The sequence below is a fragment of the Scatophagus argus genome, chromosome 19 (assembly GCF_020382885.2).
Source record: "Scatophagus argus isolate fScaArg1 chromosome 19, fScaArg1.pri, whole genome shotgun sequence".
Classification (NCBI taxonomy): Eukaryota; Metazoa; Chordata; class Actinopteri; family Scatophagidae; genus Scatophagus; species Scatophagus argus.
The window spans coordinates 6,909,520-6,932,166 of NC_058511.1; the positions used below are offsets into that span (position 1 = coordinate 6,909,520).

Below are 22,647 nucleotides of genomic sequence, written 5' to 3' on the forward strand. Positions count from 1 at the left end.
AACAACAGTGTTTATCTTTAAGATTGTTTTTGTTAATTTAGTTACATTTTCTCTGTGGCCATTTGTTGTGGTTTCAGTTTCCTGTGTTGCAGTAAAGACTCATAACCTGTTTGTACCTGTCACACAAGAGCTTCACGTTGAGTGTATCTACTTCCTCTTTTTGATTGATGTTTCAGAAAGCCCAAAAGATGACTATCACATTTATTTATAGTATTTTAAAGCTCATCTGTTGAGTTTTGCTCTGTCTGCCCACATGTTCATTAGCTTCCTGTTGACTGCTGTTTAACTTTGTGGCTACATGTTGTTCCACAAATGGAGGAACCTCCATATCATTGTGGTTGTCATTTGGGACCAACCCCCACCCCCCCATGTCACATGTAACAGTCTGGCTTGGCATGTCTTGAGTTCAACTGTAATGTAAAATCCACCTACTTTGTCTTTTCACTTTTATCTTATCACCAAAAGTGTTGCCATGCTTTGAACTAACCACTAACAACATCTGTGAGCAAAACAATTTCCATTAAATCTGAAACCAAATGAGATCTCAGAGACAGACAACCAAAAGCAAAACTTTGCACATGGCTAGATATGGGGAAGTAGTGAGGAAAATTAGGTGAATTTACCCTTTAATCACAATGCAAACTAAAGCATGTGTAGCCTGGACATATTATTTTTGAGATCTGGCATACATTGAATGTACTTATTTTAATATATATATGTCAACTGTGATAAGAATAAACTGCAACAACAATAAGGCATGGTGAAAAGGTTCTATTTATATCAGTTTTCTTCCTGTATATCATCTACTTGATGTATGAAATAAATATACACATTGCTGCTGGTCTACTTTATGATGTATTTTGATCAGAAGCAGTTCAATAAAAATACAAATGTATTAGCGGATTGTACAAACGAATAATAATTTAAAAAAAAAAAGACATTTGCAATGAAACTCATGCACTTTTATAATACGTAAGTACGAGTGCACTTACATGTACATTCTAATATGCTGATGGTTTTCGCATGACAAATATTTTCCAGCAAAGTAAAAGCACACGAATACACTGATATTCCAAATGAGCAATTCATTGTTACATATAATAGTTAACCTAGCTGTTTTACAGGAGTGAGGTCAATATGGGGCTGCATGCCCTGGTTCTGTACATGAATGCTGATGTTGGTATACTGCATGTAGTGTTACTTAATATTAGTGTTCTTAATGTGAGTAAATGGTTTCTAATATTGTATACCATTTATCTTAATGGTACATATCTACAATAAGCATCATTTTTACATCCCTCAAGTATTAAACATCATCTTTTTGGTCTCATAGTAGGCCTACATGGAGAGTTAAGAGAGGAGTGAAATGAGAGGTAAAGAGTTGGCAATCTTACAGTTTTCTCAACCTTTTTTGTTTCAACTTCAGGTAGCAAGCCACATTGTCAAGTATTTTGAGAGACACATCCAACCAATGAATAAATAAATAAATACAATTTATCATACATTTTACATTACATACAGTACATTCCCTTGAGTAAATACTGTATTTACACATGCTATCAGGGACCGGATGTGACAGAGCCACTCACTACAGTTGCACCATCTGGCTCAGTCACTTGTGTCAAATACAGTCATCGATTCACTTTGCAGGAGCCTTTACCCTCGTGGATCAGACCCCTTCCCCTAGAGCCATCGCCCCGATGACCCTGCACTCCAGGCCTGTCATGTGGCTGAGCGTGCCGAGCAGGAGGGGAGCCGGGGAAGCTAGACGGAGAGCGGCTGCGTCCTTGCAATGCCCCGCCCTCGCGGAGCTCCTGGCGGGAGGGGGAGGAGCTTAGCGAGCGCTGCAGGGAGGAGGACGAGCTGCGAGGGCGAGGAGGAGGGCTGAAGAGCATGCCGTTTCGGTCCTGCATCAGCTGAGTAAGACTGGCCAGGAAGTCCGCGTCACTAGTGCTGCTGGCTCGCACTCTTAACCGCCGACGCCTGGAAAAGAAGAACACAAGTCAAAATAATTATGAGGTCTTCTGTATGATGAGTCACCAACAGTCATTAAGATATTTACATTGTTTAATTAGGTCTGTTGTAGTTTTCATTGTTAGTATTACTGTTGGCGTCTGAAATGGATTCAAGCTGCCCGCCTACACGCATGCATTTTTGAACACCTTCACAGAACATACGTCATACCTGTTGTCAACACACGGGCGGATGGGTGGTTTCCCAGGAGGTGGGCGTGGCAGAAACCTGCTTGTCAGTTGGTCGCTTAAAAAAGTGGCACTCACAGGACGTGGGATCTTACTTTTGCTACCTGATGAGGAGGACAGAGACAGGGGGTCTTCTCCCCCACAGTCAGACCTGGAGCCCCGCTCTGAGGAGAGCCTATCCCTTGGTAAAGCGCCAGGGAGGTTGTCACAGGACAGAGATGGAGAGGGCGAGTGGGTGGGGGAGCCAGGGACCGGACTGCTCCAGCGATGACGCCTCTCCATGTTGAGGTCCCTGCTGGGAGAGTCCAGGGGCGCACTGAAGTCCCGCACTGGGATCCGGCTCAGTCTCGGAGACAAGGGAGAATCTTTTCGTCTGAGGAGAGCCGGGGGCGGAGAGGTGGAGACCGTGACAGTACTCTCCATAGCGCCTCCTCCTGTGTCAACCTGAGGCAGCTGATTCGGCTCGGAGGAGCGATCGGGCAGACCAGAATCACTCTCTGGATCTCTGTCATTTGTCAGATGAGCAGTGGGGCCTTTGGCTGGGCTTGGCACTGGAGACAACTCCAACCTCCCTCCATCCTTTAAGATCTCCTCTGGGACTTTGTCAGGTTTGCCAGATGGAGCCCCTTGTGGCATTGCATCACTCTTCTCCTGTACTGGGGACTGTGGCGCACAAGTAGAGGACTGAAAGAAGTTTTAAGATTGTTAGAGGGAAGCTCTTACACAAAATCAAAAATTTCCCATTTTAATCTAAAACATTTTTTTTTTTTTTTTTTTTTTTTTTTTACAAGAGCATACAAGAGCATTGCTCTTGTACTAAAATAAAGTTTAACTACCATTTTTTTTTTACAAGAGCGTATCTAAATAATCCATGTAAGTCATAATTACAACAAAGTCATGGAGGTTCTCAGAATCATGAAAACCTGGAACATCCATCTATGTTTACATGGCAACAGGGGACAGATGTTGTGTTACACATCTGCTGCAGTTTGTGAATCTAGATACAAACAAACAGCGTATATACTTAAATTCTTAACGATGCACTTTATTTTAGTTTTACATTTTTTGCTTGTTTATTTTGTTTACCTCAATAAAAAATGACATTCTATAGATTCCTATACAGATTATTACGAACTTGAACTCAGTCTGTTGATGAGGACCCCGTAAAATACTCACAATCTCCAGAACAAGCAAGTCAGTAAACCCTGAGTTTGGGACTTTTTTGGCATCTTTGTGATATACAACTAACTTCAGTAGTTTAATTTTATAATGCTGCTTTGTGTTCATGCACAACAAGATGCTTCACCCCTACCTGTTCCATCTGGGGTCTTCCCATGATGACTGAGGGCATTTGTCCCAGCATCCCTGGCAGTCTCCTGTGACCCAGTAACCACGTGCCGGGCATGGACATTTGTGACAAAACAGGACTGCTTGGTACTGCTGTGTACTGGCCATCTTGTGGCTCAGAGGATTGGTTCCCAGTCTCAGCAGGCACGTGAGTACCAGGTTTGTCCTCATGCAGGGCCTCACCCGTGGGCTTGGTGGCTCCAGAACCGCTGCCTTGCTCTAGCTCCAGCATCACCCATTCCTGGGAGTCTCCTTCCTGGAGCACAGGACTGAGGTTAACAGCTACAAAGCCACTGCTCGCTGCGCCCTCCTCTGGATCAGGAGTTGCTGTGCCAGAGTGCTCTTCATTGCAGGAAGGTGTCTGTGGCCCGTGTCCCCTCTCAGGAAAAGATTTCTCCCCAACTTGAGAAAGGATAGGACGTTGTTTGCCCAAGCTGAAACAACATATTGTACATGTTATTGTGAGTTGTGTGTGTGAGTCCCAAACATATTACACACAGTATATTGCAATTTGATGAGTAGTGTACTAACTAGGCCTCAAGGAAGCGTTCGATGGTGGGCTTGGGTTCGGGTGCAAGTCTCTTCTCAAACGCCAAGCTTTGACTATGTCTCATCCTCCGGAGCAGTGGAGCAGCCCGCTCTAGGAACATGGTTTCTGATCGGACCCGTCTGGGTGAACTCTGCATAGAGCCTGTATTGGGGCTCTGGTTCCCCTGGTTCTGACTGTGTTCATCCTCACTCACCACCTGTGCAAAAGTGGATGACAAGAAGGCCAAAAAAATGAAATATTCCATTCCTATGCCCAGAATGCTTTAACAAAACATTCACGTATTTAAATAGGGAGGTAGACGGAGGAAGGAAGGAAGACGGCAAGAGACAGCAGGAGGACTAGATGTAGTTATAACAGTTGATGAGGTCCATTAACATATCTATATAGTCTTGGTGAACTTTACATGTCACTGCACAGGAAACAAAGCAGCTACAAAACAGTAATTCTTCTGAGCATTTACAGTAAACTACATTGCCCGAACCTTCCTGATCATCGGCTGGGTGTGTTTATGGTTTCGGTTGCGGTCCATCTCTTCCCATACATCTCCACCAGGGGTGGTCGGCGTGGGGATGGGGGGGCAGTTGTCAGCATCGCTGAGGCGCTCCCCTTGCAAGACATCCTCAGTGTTCTCCCTCTGCAGCTCGCCCGGCAGCACTGAAGCATTGGCCATGCTGTGGAGGAGAAGGAAGGTCACCCTGCAGCTCATTCTCACAGCACAATTTATAGAGCAGCCATTTCTCAGGGATCCCTGACTGTGCAGATTTGTAGTCTAAAAAAAGCTGCAGCTATATATTTGAACTCAAGTCCAATGGAACGTGAAGGAAGTTTGAACAGTTTGAATCAGTTACAACTGAGACTGCAACAACAAGCCTATAGCCAATAACAGAATAAATGGTTATATGACAGTAGTGACAGAGCCTTCATTGGCTGCAAATACCCCAAGTATGCTGGCGTGAGGCGAGTGAGCTGCTGAGCAGTGGTTGCTGCGGCAGTGATGGTCAGCATATCCTCAGAATCACATTTCTCCCAGTCGTAGGGGTCATTCTCCAACACGTTGTGGCTCTTCATAGCATTCTCAAACACTGACATAAGAAGCTGTCACAGAGAAACCACAGGCGTCAGCGTTTGGCAGCTGAAAAGGAACAAACAACACGTGCAAAATATACCAAGCAAGAGACTGCCAACCTGATAGTCCGGCTTAGTGAAGTAGTCCAAAGTCAATATATGATCCAAGAAGGTACTAAACTCCGAGGGAAGGTGCTTGAGCATGAGACGATGGTCATACGTCTCTTTTAGATTTCCTACTTGTTCCTTACAGCAGTTGGAGGGGAAGAAAAATAAGAGTTTGAACAGATTCACATGCAGTGAATGACATGTCTATTCTGACTCTTCCATAGAGGTTCATACTTTGTCTTTGATTTTCCTCCAGGGCAGCTGACCAACCGTGAATTCAACCAGCATGTAGAAGAGGGACCACAGGTCGTCATGACGGCCCATTTCCTACAAATTAAGATGCGCAAGTGTGAGTAATTTCACGGGTAAAATAAATATGAAAACAAAAAGTGATGTTTTGGGTCTGCGCTCACCTTATTCTTATGAGCATTGATGGAAGCATATCGCACCGTTCCTCTGAAGCCTGCCACAGGACGAGGCTGAAAGAGATTAAAGTTATAAAATAATAAAGACTTAGTAAAATGTTTGTCCTTTACACCAAGTTTATATGTCCAAAATGACATTTTTTTATAAAAAAAGATTTACAGACATTTACACCTTTTCGGAGAGGCCATTTGTTGAGGTCATATGAAGGCTGTCTGAGTCACGGGTTACATTTTAATTTGTTACAAAATATGCACATTCGTGTGCATTTAACTTTGTATTTATATCCTATCACGGCCACTTCCTCAGTATACTCTCTCTCTCTGATTTTGACTCCTTTTGGATCCATTTTATAATGACAATTTTTGTTTTTTGATCAGTCTTTGCTGTTTATCTAGACCACCATATTCTACTTCTCAGAAGACAACAAAAGATATTTGATTTTAAAAAATGCTTTAAGATAATTAAACATGGACTACTACTTACTGGTCGGACTTCCTGGCTGGAGTTGGTAAACTGGCGGGCCAAGCCGAAATCAAGCATATAGCAGCATCTGCAGGTACTGGCAAGTCTTCCCATTGCAAAGTTAGACTACAATTTTAACAACACAGGTAAACACATTATACACATGGATATGGAATGACAACAAATTCACAAAACATCGACGGTTTGAAGTCAACTTACAGGTTTAATGTCACGATGCAGGAACCCTACAGAGTGGATGCTTTCAATGGCTTCTAAAATCTGCTTGCCAAGCCTCAATGTTGTGGAGACAGAGAAGGTGCCGCGGGTCATGGTTCTGCGCAAATCTGCCAGGTTCCTCCCCTTAAGACGGGACATTAAAGTTCATTCTTATGACGCAGAGTGATTTGGCGTCTGCAGAAAACAAAACACTTCACTAGCACTGACTCTTTAAGTCACCGACCTGAAGTTCCATCACCACGTAGTTGAAACGATCATTTCGGCCACAGCCCACAAAGCGACACACGTGGTCTTTGCCTGTTAAATAAATACACACGTGTTAGTCAACGGACTGGTTGATCACTGCTGTTGGTAAAAGAAAAAAACATCTGTATTGCCCATATGCTTACACTTCTCTGTATTTATATTTATCGACACTGTGCCACATGTTTGTTGAGGAAAAAGTGTTATGCAGTTATTCTCTGAGAATTTAGTCACCCTGTCACTGACAGGGGGGACAGCAGCACTCACCCTGAAGCTTCTTCAGCACAGCCACCTCCATCTTCAGCACCTGTTTGGGTTGTTGAGCAGACTCCACCTTCAAGGCAACAGTGGCCTGGCTCAACTGATCCAAAACCTCGTAGATCTCCCCAAACCCACCTCCACCTATCTTCCTCACCTTAAAAGAAGGGAATATTCATTGTAAGCCCAAAGCATGGCTGAGAAATGTTTCCTCTCCAGTGGACCATCTTTTTTTTTTTTTTTTTCTTTTGAGACGTTTGTGATTTCTCTTCCACTTACCACTTTCCATCTGTCCCTGACCACGTCTGCTACTGACAGGATGTCTGTGTGCTCCCCAGCCCCACTCATCCTGAGTGCTCTCAGCTACAGCTTGCACCTGGCATCAGTGACGCAAGACCCTCACTGAAAAAAGGGAACAGATTTTAGAATTCAGTTCCGTTTTCTCATTGACAAATCACTGTACACTGCATGCCAATGGGCGGGTAAAAAAAAAAAAAAAACAATGCAGAGAAGAACCATTGCTTTTTACTGCCTGCAATACAGCTACAGCTCATTGTGCCTGACAGAAACGTGGAGAATGCCTTTTAAATAAACGGCTGCAAAGATTAGCTGCACCTCGCGTCTTCCAGATTCATGGAAGACGTTCATCACTGCTAGATGGCCAGGAAAAGATAGCAGCTAGCGCCGTCTGGTTTGTTTGACTCTGTGCCAAGACACAACTACGACTAGTGCAGCGGCAATCACTGGTCAGAAATGTCCATTAAACCGCTCGCATGAGAGGATTAGCCGCTTGGAAGCTAACCTAGCTAGGTGACGGTGTGTGATTACTGCAGCGGCTCCGGTGGTCCCGTAAACAAGCTAACTAGCATGTTTACTAAAGATAACCGCAGGGTAGCAAACCCCTCTGACCTCCTACCTCGGTTCGTTGCAGAACTGCGATCCCGGTTAGTCTGTGAAATCCAAACAGTCCCCATGCTCCCAGTGTCCTCTTACTTAGCCAGGTCATTCCAACGAGTGGTTTATTTTAGAAATGAAATAGAGGCGATGCACCATAGCTGACGCTAGCTACAGTTAGCCAACTAGCCTGCTAATGGATCGGGAATGATGCCCCGTGCTTTCTCATAGCGGCGGTGCTGACGTCACAGCGCTGGTCTCTGCTGGTTGCAAACTCCTGCAGCCCTCTAAGACAGCGTGTGGAGCAACGCCTCACAAGTAACACGCAGGCAAAGAGTACAAGCCCTGACACAGAACAAAATGTGGTCCAAACAGCGCAGTGAACAAGGGAAAAACACTGCACCACTACTGTTGTTGGGTATAACCGTACAAGAATGGCAGAGAAAGTGCAGCTGACATTTCCCAGTACTGACATGCTGGGTTAACATTTGTGAGTACTAGCAACAGCCTTGTTAATTTCTTACATTCATTATAAGAATGTTTGGTGTTTTCTCACATGGGAGTGCTGGTGCTATGGGGCAGTGAATGCATTCAGACTGTGCGCATTCAGGTGTTTGATAGGAGAGGAGGGGAACCTGAAGGGAATGAGTTTGTTTGTTTGTTTCTATCAACATAAACAAAATTACAAACAGTAAAAGGACAGATTATGCAGAATGGACCATTTCAGAATAATGTAGGCCCTGTTGTATGATTGAACAAAAGTTTTAGAAGCATGAGTATGTACATTGCCTTCATGTTGCAGCTGGCTAAAGGCTATTTCTGCCAGGTAGCTTTCACCAAAGGCTCATTGAAGTCTTTAATCATAACACACACCAAACATCATAATTTATTTGACAATATTTTGTATTACTAACCTGAATCTGCAAAGTAACTAGCAATTTAAGTTAAGTTTTGTCAGTGAAAATGAATAATTTACCTTCTTGACACTCAAACAAAAACAAAACTTCTCAAGATTGCTGAAATTCTTATTAAAGCGATGTTCACATAGACATCAAGGCAGGGAAACCAAAACAAACAAACAAAAAAAGTATGCGGAAAAAAGTCAACATATGCTCATTTATTGTGGCCCCGGGTGGTGCAGTGGTTAGCACTGTCGCCTCATAGCAAGAGGGTTCCAGGTTCGAATCTTGGTCTGGGCCCTTCTATGTGGAGTTTGCATGTTCTCCCTGTGCCTGTGTGGGTTTTCTCCGGGTTCTCCGGCTTCCTCCCACAATCGTGCACATTAGGTTAACTGGCTACTCTAAATTGCCCCTAGGTGTGAGTGTGAGAGTGTGTGGTTGTCTGTCTTTGTGTGTTGGCCCTGCGATTGACTGGCGACCAGTCCAGGGTGAACCCCGCCTCTCGCCCGTAGTCAGCTGGGATAGGCTCCAGCTCCCCCGCGACCCTGACGGATAAGCGGTATAGAAAATGGATGGATGGATTTATTGTGGCCCCAAATTACAAGTTCATCTTGTGCTGCAGTGGCCAGTTAAATACGTTTAAACACACATTTTCCTGGTAGATGATCATGTAATAGCTCCAGACCAGGATCTGCTCATTGTCATCCCTGCTGTTTCACAGTGGACTTCAAGTGGCCACTGAAGGTTCCAGGCCGATGAGGCAGAGATGCAGTCCTGACATGACCGAACTCGACACTCCATCCACATCCATCAGGTGTGTCATGATATTTCGCCCAGAAACAAACGGCGCACAATCCTGAGAGGGTCCAAAGGATCTAGATCTAGACTGTTTGATCTAAATTATTTGCAATAGACATGCAAATAAACCAAACCTTAAAATGTGAATATGTAAATATCTGTATTAATATATTTACATGTAAAATATCATAACTTTATTATTTTCGATATAACACTGGTCAGCCACATAAGTTGGTTTTTAAACTGTCTTCCAATTGTTTTTGAGTGAGTAAGGGGGGTGGGGGGGGGGGGGGGGGGGGGGGGGGGGGGGGTGACTGCTTGGACTTGATCTCAGTATTTCATAAATCCTAGCTACAGCCCTGCTGTTTTTCATCGTCAAAATGCTGAGACTCCGCTTAGCGGCGCAGCCCATGTCAGCAAAACAAACGTACACGGATACAGCGATGGGAGTGGCCAGACGATCGGATTGGATAACAGGATGTGAGTTGAGCTGTTTTGGGGTGAGGCGGCGCGTCGTGGGGTGCACAACTGTCTGCGTGTTTGCGCAGTTTCGCTGCGTTTCATCCACTCTGGATAAACCGAAACAGGGGGTTTAGATCGCCTGGGGCTCTGCAGCGCAGTGTTCAAATCTGCGAAAATCCCCGAGCAGGCCGCTGCACGACAGACTCCTCACACAGCCAACGTCTCATGTGTGGTTTACTCGTTGATGCGGGGAGAAAGTTGTGGACATGTTTTCCTGAAGTGCACTGTTTTACGGATACACTGTGCAACAGTGTAACTGCGGCGTTAATGAGCCTCTGAGGACTTTGGATTATGTTTACGTGTGATTGTAAACTCGCCTGTTCGCCATATTGCGCGCTGTGAAACTCGAGGGAAAGTTGTCAGAGTTATGACATTTGCTGCGCACAATCCCTTCATGGGGCTGCATGCAGTCGACTTTGATCGAAACCAAAGTGACTCCATGGAGCTGGCCATGGAGAGCTTTGTGCACCATTGATCAGGTACATACACTGTGTTTTACTAATGCTTACTAATGCGCTGTATTGCCCAACAGTATTCTTCTCTTCGTGCGCTTCCTTATTGCTGATTTTTGACATAACATCACTGGCTATCGCTCGGGTGATTGCACGGGTCCCTTCGTTTCCTGTATTTCTTGTTATGCCAAATGGCAGCTGCACTGTAGGCGCCTCCTTGTAGCCGTTGGCTTCCGAACTTCTTCAGCTCATAAGCTCCTCTCTGCACGCACCTGGGCGTAATTATCAAAGTATAGGTTTTGCTCTCCCTGCGCTTACCTCATCGTACTTTACTGTCTGACTGATTTTCACTTACTGACTGAGCTATTTGCTTGTGTAGGCCTCGATTTCCTCTTTGCTGCACACGAGTGAAAGACGACTGAAAACCTTTCTGTGCTTGTCTTGAGAGAACAAGAAAGTGTCTAACCGCCTACTTTTTCCCCACAAGGTCTGGCACCATAAAGAGGATGAGAAGAGTGGACAGCAAAACTCAGATTTAACCCTGGATGGATGGCTGCATGCTCCCCACTGCACTTTCCTAAAGGATTTATATTTCCTCTCGAAATACCACTGTTTTCAGAATTAAACAAAGATTTCCTCAGCCACAGGAAGTGAAAGCACACTACAGAGGCAACAGCTGAGTGGTTTTCATGCTCATAGATCAAGATTGCGAGCTCTGGCGCCAATATTTTTGTAACTTATATTAGTATGAGTCTTCCCTCACAAGTTAATACTGACAAAAGCGGCAAGCATCGGGCTGCAGCCATGAAAGAGCCTGTGCAGCATTCAGGGGAGGTTTATTATGGCATGGGACCTCCGGCTGTAGAGTCGGCCCACAGTGATTCTGCAAGCAGCTCTGGTGTTTACAACCCAGAGAAAGGGCCCCAGAGTCTACCACACTATCAACAGGCTGCTCCGGTAAAGTGGATGCATCAGGACTCCATACAGGCCCCCGGCTGGTCTCAGGAAGCTCCTTTGCCAGCCTGGGGGCAGAACTTTGGCTCCTATATGAGTGGAGTGAATGTCAGGGGTCAGATGGCGTTCCACAAGGGAGTTCATGAGAGTGTAGCTCTCCCGATGGGGGGAGAGAATCAACTGTCGGGGCCTGTTGAGGCTTTCAGAGATGCCACCCAGGCTCAGGCTCAGGCTCAGGCTCAGGCTCAGGCTCAAGCTCAAGCTCAGGGGAGGGGGCTCGAGTGGGAGCAACATGCTGCGGCTGCAATGCACCAGGCTCAGCTGCAGGCCTACCAACATGCCCACAAAGGCGTGGAGCTCCAAGGTCAGCCCCATGTGCCTTCTCACCCAATGCAAGGGTCCATGCTGCAGCCCTTCCAGGCAACATTTAGGCCCGGCAAGCAGTTTTCATCCGGTTATTACTCTGTTTTTCCAGGCAACAAGGGAGTGCCGAGCCTGGTGTACGGCGAGCAGCCTAAAACTCAACAGCAACTGCTGCACCAGATGCAGCAGCAGCAGCAAATGCATCACCATCACCAGCAGCAACAACAGCAACAACAGCAGATCCATCAGCAACATCACCTCCAGTTGCAACAGCAGCAACATTTACAGCAACAGCAACAAATCCAACAGCATCAAATGCAGCAGCAGCAACAGCAGCAGCAACTGCAGCACATGCAGCAACAGTATCACCAACAACAGCTACAGGAGCGACAGCAACACATTCAACAAATGCAACAGCAGCAGCAATTGCAACAACCAAATGTGCCACAGCAAGAAACAACACAACATCACGTGCAACCAAAGCCACAACAAAGCCAAAACTTCGTGACTTATCAGCCTCCTGAACCTTGTCCACCTGACACCGTACCTCAAAAGAAAGATATCCAGTCAGTGGAGCTGCAGCAGGAACCAGAGGCTCAAACCCACAGTACATCATCCGTACCCAATCTATGCCCCGAAAAAGTTGTCACAAATCCCGCAGAGCCTTCGGATGCAGCAATGGCTGCACCTCGGCGCTCGCGCCGCCTTTCCAAAGAAGGGCAGTCCCCACTGGGTTCCACTTCGACAAACATCTGGCCTCAAGCATCCAAAGAGCCTCCACCATCCCAGAATGGAGTAGCAAGCACTCAGGCTGTAAGAGGAGCGGAAAGCCAAGCGCCAACAGGAGGCGTCATCCAGATCACCAGCAGGAGAAGGAGGGCATCTAAGGAGATCAACTTGGAGACTCTGGCCCAGCAAGCATCAAAAATGGAGCCTGCTAAAATGGTTAAGGTTAAAAATATCACTTACTACTCTGCTGTCTCACATATGTGGGGTAATTTTGCAGCAAAAGTAGACATTTAAATACTTGTTTTAGACCCAGTTTACTTGAAGAAAAACAAAATCTAATTTAATTTTGCATGGAAGAGCAAATTTTCTCTGTTGGTTAAGTTCGTAAGCGGCTGTACAAAGAGGAAGGACTCTGTTTCTATGCAGAACTTCCCTATGTTTTTCAAAAGTCTCCTTTGATACATTAACTTTGTTCCTACAGCTGGTCATTTTAGATAAGTGTGCAGTCATGCTGTACACTACAGTGTTTGGCACAGTGCACCGCATACTGGCACAACCTGAAAAACAACTATTATTGAAGATTCCTCCTTTTGGATTTGAAATATTACTCTCATTTTAACGCTGTAAGAATGGCGATACCCTTAACCTCGTTATTCAGGATTTATGTTTACATTCAAGGTGGCACACCCACTGCAACTGGCTTCTTTGCTTTTTGTCAGCTTTGTGAAACAAGCAAACACAAAAAGTTGTTCAAATTTTTTTTTTTTTTTCTTTTTCTTAGCACAGGGACGTTTAGCGCTCCACCCGCGGGGAGGGGTGTTTAACAGGCTTGTCAAAGGTTTTTGTGCACAGTGTGCATGTTGGATGTGCAGTTGGATCAGCTGCATGTCTGCACACCTCCACATTCCTCAGGCTCTTTCTCAGCCGTAGAGCAGAGCTAGGGAGGGGCCGAGCTGTCAACCTGCACGGCCGCACTCCTATGCTCTCCAACACACACACCAAACAGGTTTAATACTGCTGTTCACAACCCAAAGTACTGTGGTTAGCACTCAGCACTTTTCTGGGTTAGGAGATGAAATTTACACTCAAAATTCTTACATTTGCCTTAAGCATAAACCATAAAGCTTATTTGAGTGTTTCACTGCCACTGGTAGCTTTGATGGATTGCTGAAAATTTTAATCTGAAATACCAGGGACGTGCATGCACTCCTGCGGAAATATGTAGAAATTAAACAACCACTGTTCAGTTATTGTTAAAAAAAAAAGAAGATGGTGTAATTCATATGTTTTTTGACTGAGACAGTCCATCTGTGGCAGTTAAAATCAATAAACTTTTTGTCACATTTGAAGCAGCCACTTACTAGACATTAATTCTCAGTTATGTCAGTTAGTGTATAAACTATTATTTGATTAATCCAGTAATAGATTTATTATTTCAGTTGGCTTAGAGTGAGTCAGACAGTTGAATTGAATAAATAGTTATTAGGAAGTAATAACAATAAGAAATAATCCCAATATGCAGCCCTTATGTCATTTATTTCAATTAATTAATGTTGTTACTGATTTAAAAAACAACAACAAAATGAGTCTGATTTAAAAACAAAAAAAAACAACAACAAACCTTTGTGTGACAATGACTTTATGCACTTTATGCAGACCATTTTCCTCTTTATATCTTAATTTCTTTTCCATATTCTCTGCCACCTCCCTAATCTCCTTTGTTATTTTCTCTTTTCCGTCTCTCCTTTGTGCCTCTTTGCTTTTGTACCACAACAGGAAGACGGTTCTTCAGGCAGACAGGCCACCATGGTGCCTCTGGTTATCCCCGTATCTGTGCCAGTGCACAGGAGTCAGACAGATCCTCAAAGTGGCTGGGCTCAGGGAAAACTCGGCCCGGGTGAGCGGCCTGCAGGACAGTCCGATCGCAAGCCTTCTGTTATTGTAGCTCGTCGGCGATCGCTGAGAAACTCCGTGACAGAGAGTTTTGACCAGGTTAGTAGTGGAATAAAAAAAAGCAATATCAGTACAATTAATTAACAGTTCACATGGAAAGATTGATAGCAGTGGTCCATTTTGTGTTGTGTGTGTTGTAAACCCCTCACTGTTAGATAGCTTTGTTCTAATTTAACACTCCAACATAACATCAGTTAAGGCAGGAAGAAGTAAGTGCACGTCTCTTCACACCAAGAACACAAGAAACAGTCACAGCCAGTGGGATTTCATTCAATGGAGGCCAAAGCGAGTGCTTTTAGATAAGTCAGTCATTGCGAAAACCCAGCATACATCTGTCTTCTCACTCTTTAACTGCAGTTCTGCATCCTGAGTTGGGTAATTATTACTTAGTTAAAAGTTGCGGCAGCAGTGAAACTGCACTACGTGTTATGATGGTTAAATTTCGCAATTAATTTAAGGATCACATGCGGGCTGAACCGTAGGGGCAGCAAGGGGGTCCATACCAGACCATGGATCAACTACATTTTGTTGCACCACTCTTACTAACTCTTTACAATCCTGAACTATATGAAAAACTGGGTTTGTTGGTTCCCAGTGAGGCCTGATTCAGCAAATGAGCAATGCACTTCCTGCTTATGTCATGGTTGTAAAGAAACTGATTTAGGAAGTGCGAATCTCCATGTTGAAAATCAAAATATGAGACCAACCGATTATGAGTATGTAAATTACAGCACCTACAAGTAGGTCACGCTCAGTTGCGGGCTCACTTGTAATTTGGTGGCTTGATCTGAAGAATAAAACAACAAACTTTTCCATCAGACGGATTTTAAAGAAATCAAACTGAAGGTCTGATTAAACCCTTAAATGCAACCTCAACCCTTCTTCTATCCAGGACGGGGAAAACGATGCAGGACTGGACGAGGATGGAAAATCCAAATTGAAGCGCCGAATTCGACCCGAGCCTCTCATTATCCCTCCACACAAACCATCCACCTTCATCCCTCCATCCCTCTACTCCACCATCACTTCCTACCAGAGCAACCTGCGCTCTCCAGTGCGCCTGCCCGACCACCCCGCCTCACTGCCCCCATACACCCCTCCACCCATCTTGTCTCCAGTGCGCGAGGGCACAGGACTCTACTTCTCCACCTTCCTGACTAACATCGCAAGCAACCAAATCCTACCACCACCGCCGCCTACACCCAAATCTGCAACACGCAGTCTGCTGCGCTCCTGTAAGTCTTTGTTGTTGGATGTGAGACGAATTCAACTAATGAGGTCAGATAATTTCCATAAAGGATCTTTCGTTTGGTATTTTCAGCTAGCTCAGAAGTCACACCTCCTGTTCTGCCCTTGATCGCTGATGCCACCCCCGTTAGCCTCGAACCGTAAGTACAGCTACCTAAACAGGCCTCTCAGGTTATCAGAAACACACTCAGATCACCATAACTTTGTGTGTTTGTGTTCTGTTTTACTTGTCCAGGCGTATCAACATTGGGCAGAAGTACCAGGCAGAAATTCCAGAGTTGCAAGATCAACTTTCCTCCCAGTTTGACCAGCACAAGGCTGACTTGGTTTGGCTACCTACGGATGACTCCCTGCTCAAACACAGTGATCGAGAGAGGAGTTAGTATCTCACCTGTCAACCGCTGACTCTTGTTATTCTGTTCATTTTGTGTTCGTTTTTTTTACCATCTCCTCCCCACAAGTCTTTTCAAACATTATAATTTTCTCTTTTTGTTATTATGTTGTTGTTGTTGTTTTTACAGTGGAGGATTTGATGAGCATGGCTTGTTCCAGTGTGCTTAGAGGTGGAGGAACCAACCAGGAGCTGGTTTTACACTGTTTACATGAATGTGGAGGTGATTTCCTTGTGAGTATAGTGACTCATGATGACTCATTCAGCTTACTGCAGTTCAGTTCGCAGGATTAGTTAGAACAAATTGTTCAATTTTGACAGCAGTAGAATTTGTCAAAATGTTGAAATGCCTTTACTAACATACATTTTTTAAATATTACTTATCTTTCACCGTACAGTCTTACCTGTTACTGTGGTGATTCACAGTTAACACACTCAAATGAAGAGCAATGACTCACTGAAGTTAACTGTGTTGATTTTATAAGGAAATGCTGGGACGTTTGATGCTTCAGGACCCAGTTTTCCCCAAAGGCCATCACCTGTCAGGTTATCACTACTCAGGTAAGGTTACAGTGAAATAAAAGCTGGCTCTATCTCTTCATCTTCCACCTTCTGTCTTTTTCTTGTATTTCTCTACCTCTCTTTAATTCTGCCTCTTATTTGCTCACAGGCTCTGACTGCTGGACGGCAGAAGAGAAGTGTTACTTCAATAAGGGAATCTCTGCCTACAGGAAGGACTTCTTTATGGTGCAGAAACTGGTACGCTCGTTCATTTTAACCTCCAGCATTATGAATCAATGTAAATAAAAAAGAAATGCACTTGAATTTAATCAAACGTGCTCTGTGTAGCATTTCAATACCAATAAATCATTGACACATTAATTCTGAAGCATTAGTATAATTGCTTCAAACAGAAAAAAACGTTTTTAAATACATATTTTCAGCCATTACCCACCTCTTTCTGCATATCCTAGTGTGTTTTTTGCAAAAAAGACAAGACTGCTCTTCATCACAAACTCTAAAAAAGTAAAAAAACAAAAAACAACTTAGGTTTGAGTCCTACAACCTGCAAACAAAAAAGAAAAAAATATATACAATGTACTATAAATATTCTATACTGACATTATTACCTGAACATGAAGAAACAGTGGTTTTGACAGATAACCACTGCTGTGTTGCAGACAGCTACTGAAGTTATCATGTGGTCCGTCATGTCTCTCAGTACCACTTTGTACCTCTAGAGCTGATAATTTGTTAAGTTTCACAAGCTCTCTTGGCAATTAGCTTGATAAGCAAACAAAAGGAACTCAAAAATCCAGTCAGCTAGAGGCCTAGTTGAGCTTTCTGCGCTATAGTTTCAGCAAAACGTAGCTACATCCACCTGTATGGTGAGCAGCAGTTTGCAGTTACTATATAACATTTTGGCCCCTGCATTGGTGGAGCTACCTTTAAATTCTTTCCATATTTTACAAGTTACGCCTTCAGTCTGTCATTGATATAAAGACGCCACAAGTGCATACCGTAAGGTGTTTCTTTCACAGTAGTAACACAGTGTTAAAGGTTGATTAATCACACTAAATTCTGCATGTGTTTTTTTGACCGATTTTGAAGGTGCGGACCAAGACTGTGGCTCAGTGTGTAGAGTTTTACTACACGTACAAAAAGCAGGTGAAGATTGGTCGCAACGGGATTTTAACCTTTGGCCCTCCGGATTCACCAGGGGAGAAGCACCCGGAGGCTGTGGTAGATGTTAAGGTAGACTGCCTTAAATGTAATATAATAAAGCAAAAAATCACTCCGTTAATGTTATAGCATTTGTGGTAAATCGTTAGCTTTATCTTTCGTCTTCACAATTTTTTCATCAAGAGTAGGGACGCCAAATAATCATTTTTAAAGCCTTTTTAAATTATAATTTTAAAGGTAGTTCTAATATGCTGTGTGGTGATTTTGGTATTTCTCTGGTGTGATTCATGGCAGAGTTCGCAGCAGTCAAAGTTGACAGATGGAGATGACAGGAAAGATGTTTCTTATGCTCAAACCCATGAGAGCAGCCAGCAGGCGAGGGTTGCTCAGTCACTACAGGCTCATGACTATGTGAGTATCATATAGTCATTGACTAATATCCACCCCAGATTGCATTTTCTCATAAGTTTGAAATGTGTGTCAAGAAGCCTTACTTCCAATGATGTGTGAAGTAAAAATGTGTCAAACTAGCTTCTGCTTATTTTTGGTGCTCCAGGCAGGAACAATGGTGATGATCCAAGAGCCCAACACCATAAATAAGGAGGCTTCGCACCCGGCAGCACCTCAAAGACCTCGGGCTGAGCCTGCAGCAAAGAAGAGCAAAGCGCCAGTAAAGCCTCCACAGGATCCAGATGCAATATTTCCATGCAAGAAATGTGGAAGGTACGACCAAATCATCAGAGAGATTTACGTTTTTTATTTCTACAACTTAAAAAGTAATGTCATCTTTCTAGCTTTTAGTGTGCATCATTTCAAACGGCGGCTGTTAAGTGTAACGTTGCGTTATTTTCTTCCTGTACCAAAGGGTGTTTTATAAAGTGAAGAGTCGAAGTGCCCACATGAAGAGTCATGCGGAGCAGGAGAAGAAGGCTGCAGCACTGCGTCAGAAAGAGGAAGAGGAGCAGGCAGCAGCTGAAGCTCGGGCCAGAAAGGCGGCGGTGGCGGCGGCGGCAGCAGCAGCGGCAGCGGCAGCACATCAGGGAGGAAATGGGAACGGAGTAACAGAGCAGGCGGAGGTCAGCAGCCAGGAAGACTCATCTGAGGCAGAGGATGACGATGATGAAGACTGGCACTGATAGACAAAACACGGGAGAAAATCAATGAGAAGATTGGATTGGTGGGTAAACAAAGAGTGGAGATGGAGATCTGATGGGGGGGTGGGGTGAAAAACAAGATGTGCTGCCTCATGGAGAGCAGAATAAGATCTACCTGTTAACCTTCACACTCCTTCCCTGGCTGACACTGGCTCTGGTGTGACCGTTTTCCTTCAGCCAGGCAGTCACACTCCACAGTCTCACACGTTTGTATCTTTTAAATATTCAGAGGAAGTTTATTTTTTGTAAATGCACTTAAACGCTTCTGCTTTTTGCCAATATTGCCTTTTTATATCATTTATTTAATTGAATATATGTCATTATACATTTTCATGGAGTGAAATTAATGGTTATGTGATATTTCATACGGTAAGTTTAGCAATAATACATCAAGATCAAAGCAATCTTTTCACTTTGTAGCAGCAGTCCTTTTAAATACGTATAGAGTAAGAATTTGTATTTAAAATGTTTTTCTTAGGAAAATACTGTGCTGAATTTTGCAAATTTCCGTCAGACTTTTAGGTTGGTATACACTTATTTTTACAACTAAGGGACCTTTGAAATGAATATGTACAAAAAAGTATATATGAAATCGCCATATATTTATGATACTGCATTTTGCAATGATTTTGGTAATATAATAACTAATCATATCAGCTGAAATATGACTTGTCAATTGAAAAGTTTATTAAAAAGCTCTACTGTCAACAGAAATGCGTTTTTATTCGTCTTTGACGAGTCATTGTTCATTGCAGTACTGTATTGCTCCAGCAGGTGGAGGCAGTGGTTCAATATGTTGCAGGATGTTTGCTTCACACACTAGTGTGTAGAGCAAGAGATAGAAATTTTGTTGTCTGTGTGAACTGAAATTCTATGAGCCATTTGTCATTTTCCTACACTATATCCTTAATTATTTTAAGCAAATCTTCTTGCTTAAAATGCTGTCTTTATTTCTCCTCTGCAAGAAAGATTTTTCACAATAAACTGTAAGTCTAGAATACTGCTTTCCTAGGTCTGATTTAATATGCCAGACAGGCTCCACAGGCCTATTATTTTCAGATTAATGACTGGAAAGCCAGCTCATCTTCAGTCACGAGGGTGTGGTAAAATTTGGCATTGATCGGTAGTGACATTAACTCAGCCATTTAAAGATGTGTGTTCAGCACAGGGAAGGGTAGCCAGTCGCCCTCAGGAGAAGAGATGCAAGGCGTATTGCCCCGACATCACGAAGGACAAAGTGGCCATGTTTCTGTCTGTTACTCTTCACTGACAGCCTGACAGCTCTCATTTACTTTCCTGTTTCTGCAGAAATTAGCTGGAGAAGCTGGGTTTTATACTCACAGAGTCTGATTCTTGAGCAAAGACAAAGAAAGAGGAAAATCCCCTGACTTCACTGCTTTATGTGATCCCTGGACTTAATGATACCCATGGAACATAAATGACTAGTTTAATCATTATTCCATCAGTGAATCATAGCTATTTCTTCCTCTCTGCCATATGTTCAAATAAGTGGTACCATCGTTTTAACGAGTCTACAGCCACACTTTATGAGGCTCTGACAGCAGTGCTGTGAGCTAAATGCTAATGTCTCAGTCCTAACATGCTTGAAATAGCAATGCTAACTTAATGATATAGGAGGCATGTTAATCCTGTGTGTAAGCGTAGTTTAATATGTTAGCGTGCTAACATTTGCTAATTAGTACTAAACCCAAAGTAGAGGGGAATATGAATAGCTTAACCAAGTTTTATGACAACCCATTCAAAAATAAGGAACACACTTCTACCTCATGGTGGCACTAGGGGAAAAGTTAAGGGATCACCAAAGTCAGTCGTAGTCATTCCCTGGGGACCATGAATATCTTTGCAAAACCTCATAATAATCCATTTGTTGAAATATTTCAGTCTGGACCAAAGAAGACTTCAATGGACTGAGAAGCCAACACTGACTTCTCTTGTAGGTGATTATCCCATTGTCTCTCTACATCGTTTTCCCTCACTAACTGAAAAAAGACTGTGGGTAAAGATTTTCACTTCTAACATGAACAAAGAATATGAGATGGAAGAACCAGAGTTACATTAGAAGTTAACTTTTTGAGTCACATTTTTTCCTCCTTGTGAAAGTGAAAGTAGGAATGTTGGATAACATTTAATCACTTATACCCACAAAGATTATTTTGTTTTCTATAAAATCACACGTCTGAAACCAAAATAACTTTAGGACAGTCCTTTAAATGTCTTTGTGTGTGCGCGCAGGAGGGATTACTGAGGGACCAACTCATCTGCAAACCTTTGAAATATTGGCATAGCAACTCATACTGTTGGCATACTCAACTAATATAACTGAAGAGTCACCACACAATTCCACGGTGGTCTAAACTGGCATAATATGTGGAAATATTTGGATGTCAGTCTAATGTACGGCAGCTCACGGACATGTTGTCCACATTAGGGATAAAGTGTTTGCAGTGAGATGAAACTGACTGTGGTATTCATTGTCCTCAGAGGGTCCTTTTTTTTGCCCAGGGGTTTGCGATGAAGCATCGGAGGTTTACAGTGAGGATCAAATGTCTTCCCTGAGCAGTGGTCCTGCTAATAAGGCCCCATTAGAAACCCAACTACACGGACATAGCAAAATAGGTTAGGGAGAGAGGAGACGATGAAGACATTACGAGGCAGACTGGTGTGTTGTGATGGAGACAAGGGCAAAACGCTGGATCAATGTCACTAAATGTCTCGAAGACAAATGTGAAGATCGATGGTTCTTCTCGAGCAGGGCTGAGGTTAAATCTGATGCAAAGCAGAAACTTACATCAAGGTTATTTATGTTCAGTCCTCACAGCTATAAAACTTTGATCATTTTCTGTATGTGACCTGTGAGGCTGCAGGTCAATGTCATCTTGCGGTGAGCACACAGACAGAAGCACATCTTCACTTGTGGGGTTAATCATTGTTAGATTCTGGACATTTGGTCACCATGAGACTGTGGATGGAAACCATAAACTATCTTGCACATTTCAATATTCCTTGTACTTTGCACAGTCCTGCACAGTGCTCTCATTCATTTTAAAAACAGTTTTATTGTATATTTTTCCTGTTTTCTAATTTATACTTTATGCTTCTTGACTTGCAGTTCTTGCTTTTCATCTTCTTTTTTTTAAAAAAAACAAAAAAACAACAACTTCTAATTTCAACTTCTTTTGGTTTAGAAGTTTTGTATGTGAAAATCTTTCTCGGCAATGAACCTGATTCTGACTCTGATCAAAACGGATGCAGGTATGGCAGCCACTGGATTTGACTGGCTTCCAATAATTTCAAAAATCTTTCCAATCAGTCTCTTCACCTCCATTTTGTTCACCACGTTAGAATGAGAGGATGCTGCGTTTTGATGTATGTAATGCATGTAATCTCTAGCGCGCTGCCTGCATCCAGCTGTCCTTGGTGCTTCATGTAACATCTACAGCGGCCGTATAACTAAAAAACACTCAGCTCAGTTTTCAGTGTGTGGTCAATGGCCTTGAGGGATGTAATCTGCCAGGTTGACCTCTTGGCCTGTGACACCTCTCACTTCGATTGGTTATGTGCCTGTCATCCTGTCATCCTTATCCACAGCTGTCCAGCGTTTTATAGTCAGGCCCAGCGCAGTGAACATAAATAAAAAAAAAACCCTGTGCTGTGCTGCAGGTCAGCTGCTACTCCATCCTGCACACAGT

General features: G+C 43.5%; 2 protein-coding genes across 7 annotated transcripts; one reads left to right on the forward strand and one right to left on the reverse strand.

Annotated features, from left to right (window-relative positions):
• Positions 1 to 756: 756 nt before the first annotated feature.
• ttbk2b (tau tubulin kinase 2b) lies at positions 757 to 8,017 on the reverse strand. The gene is made up of 15 exons (XM_046373044.1): positions 7,814 to 8,017; positions 7,177 to 7,299; positions 6,907 to 7,054; positions 6,620 to 6,693; positions 6,379 to 6,519; positions 6,181 to 6,285; positions 5,685 to 5,750; positions 5,506 to 5,598; positions 5,284 to 5,409; positions 5,036 to 5,193; positions 4,580 to 4,769; positions 4,080 to 4,294; positions 3,514 to 3,982; positions 2,185 to 2,885; positions 757 to 1,983 (listed from the first exon to the last, which is right to left on the reverse strand). Exons 2-15 carry the CDS (start codon positions 7,243 to 7,245, stop codon positions 1,632 to 1,634), a joined length of 2,907 nt encoding a protein of 968 aa, XP_046229000.1. The 5' UTR covers positions 7,246 to 7,299; positions 7,814 to 8,017; the 3' UTR covers positions 757 to 1,631.
• Positions 8,018 to 8,140: 123 nt separating this feature from the next.
• Positions 8,141 to 19,645, forward strand: mideasa (mitotic deacetylase associated SANT domain protein a). 6 transcript variants are annotated; one of them, XM_046373039.1, is made up of 14 exons: positions 8,141 to 8,281; positions 9,412 to 9,504; positions 10,950 to 12,730; positions 14,282 to 14,500; positions 15,354 to 15,696; positions 15,783 to 15,849; positions 15,945 to 16,087; positions 16,231 to 16,334; positions 16,586 to 16,661; positions 16,771 to 16,859; positions 17,712 to 17,855; positions 18,078 to 18,194; positions 18,340 to 18,506; positions 18,649 to 19,645. In XM_046373039.1, exons 3-14 carry the CDS (start codon positions 11,210 to 11,212, stop codon positions 18,917 to 18,919), a joined length of 3,261 nt encoding a protein of 1,086 aa, XP_046228995.1. In that variant the 5' UTR covers positions 8,141 to 8,281; positions 9,412 to 9,504; positions 10,950 to 11,209; the 3' UTR covers positions 18,920 to 19,645. The 6 variants fall into 6 exon arrangements, with proteins under 6 accessions (XP_046228995.1, XP_046228999.1, XP_046228997.1 ...); XM_046373043.1 differs by lacking the exons at positions 8,141 to 8,281; positions 9,412 to 9,504 and adding an exon at positions 9,955 to 10,489 and having other exon boundaries at positions 10,950 to 11,780; positions 11,892 to 12,730; XM_046373041.1 differs by lacking the exons at positions 8,141 to 8,281; positions 9,412 to 9,504 and adding an exon at positions 9,955 to 10,489 and having other exon boundaries at positions 10,950 to 12,724.
• The last annotated feature ends 3,002 nt before the right edge of the window (positions 19,646 to 22,647 follow it).

What these genes read in the sequence shown, in the direction of transcription:
- ttbk2b (XM_046373044.1), bottom strand. Translation starts at nt 7,245, where the DNA reads ATGAGTGGGGCTGGGGAGCACACAGACATCCTGTCAGTAGCAGACGTG. An exon ending in TCAATGCTCATAAGAATAAG is followed by an intron (nt 5,599 to 5,684) that starts GTGAGCGCAGAC and finishes CTTAATTTGTAG; the next exon opens with GAAATGGGCCGTCATGACGA. An exon ending in CCCAGCCGATGATCAGGAAG is followed by an intron (nt 4,295 to 4,579) that starts GTTCGGGCAATG and finishes ACTTTTGCACAG; the next exon opens with GTGGTGAGTGAGGATGAACA.
- mideasa (XM_046373039.1), top strand. Translation starts at nt 11,210, where the DNA reads ATGAGTCTTCCCTCACAAGTTAATACTGACAAAAGCGGCAAGCATCGG. An exon ending in TCTTTATGGTGCAGAAACTG is followed by an intron (nt 16,860 to 17,711) that starts GTACGCTCGTTC and finishes CCGATTTTGAAG; the next exon opens with GTGCGGACCAAGACTGTGGC. An exon ending in CACTACAGGCTCATGACTAT is followed by an intron (nt 18,195 to 18,339) that starts GTGAGTATCATA and finishes TTGGTGCTCCAG; the next exon opens with GCAGGAACAATGGTGATGAT.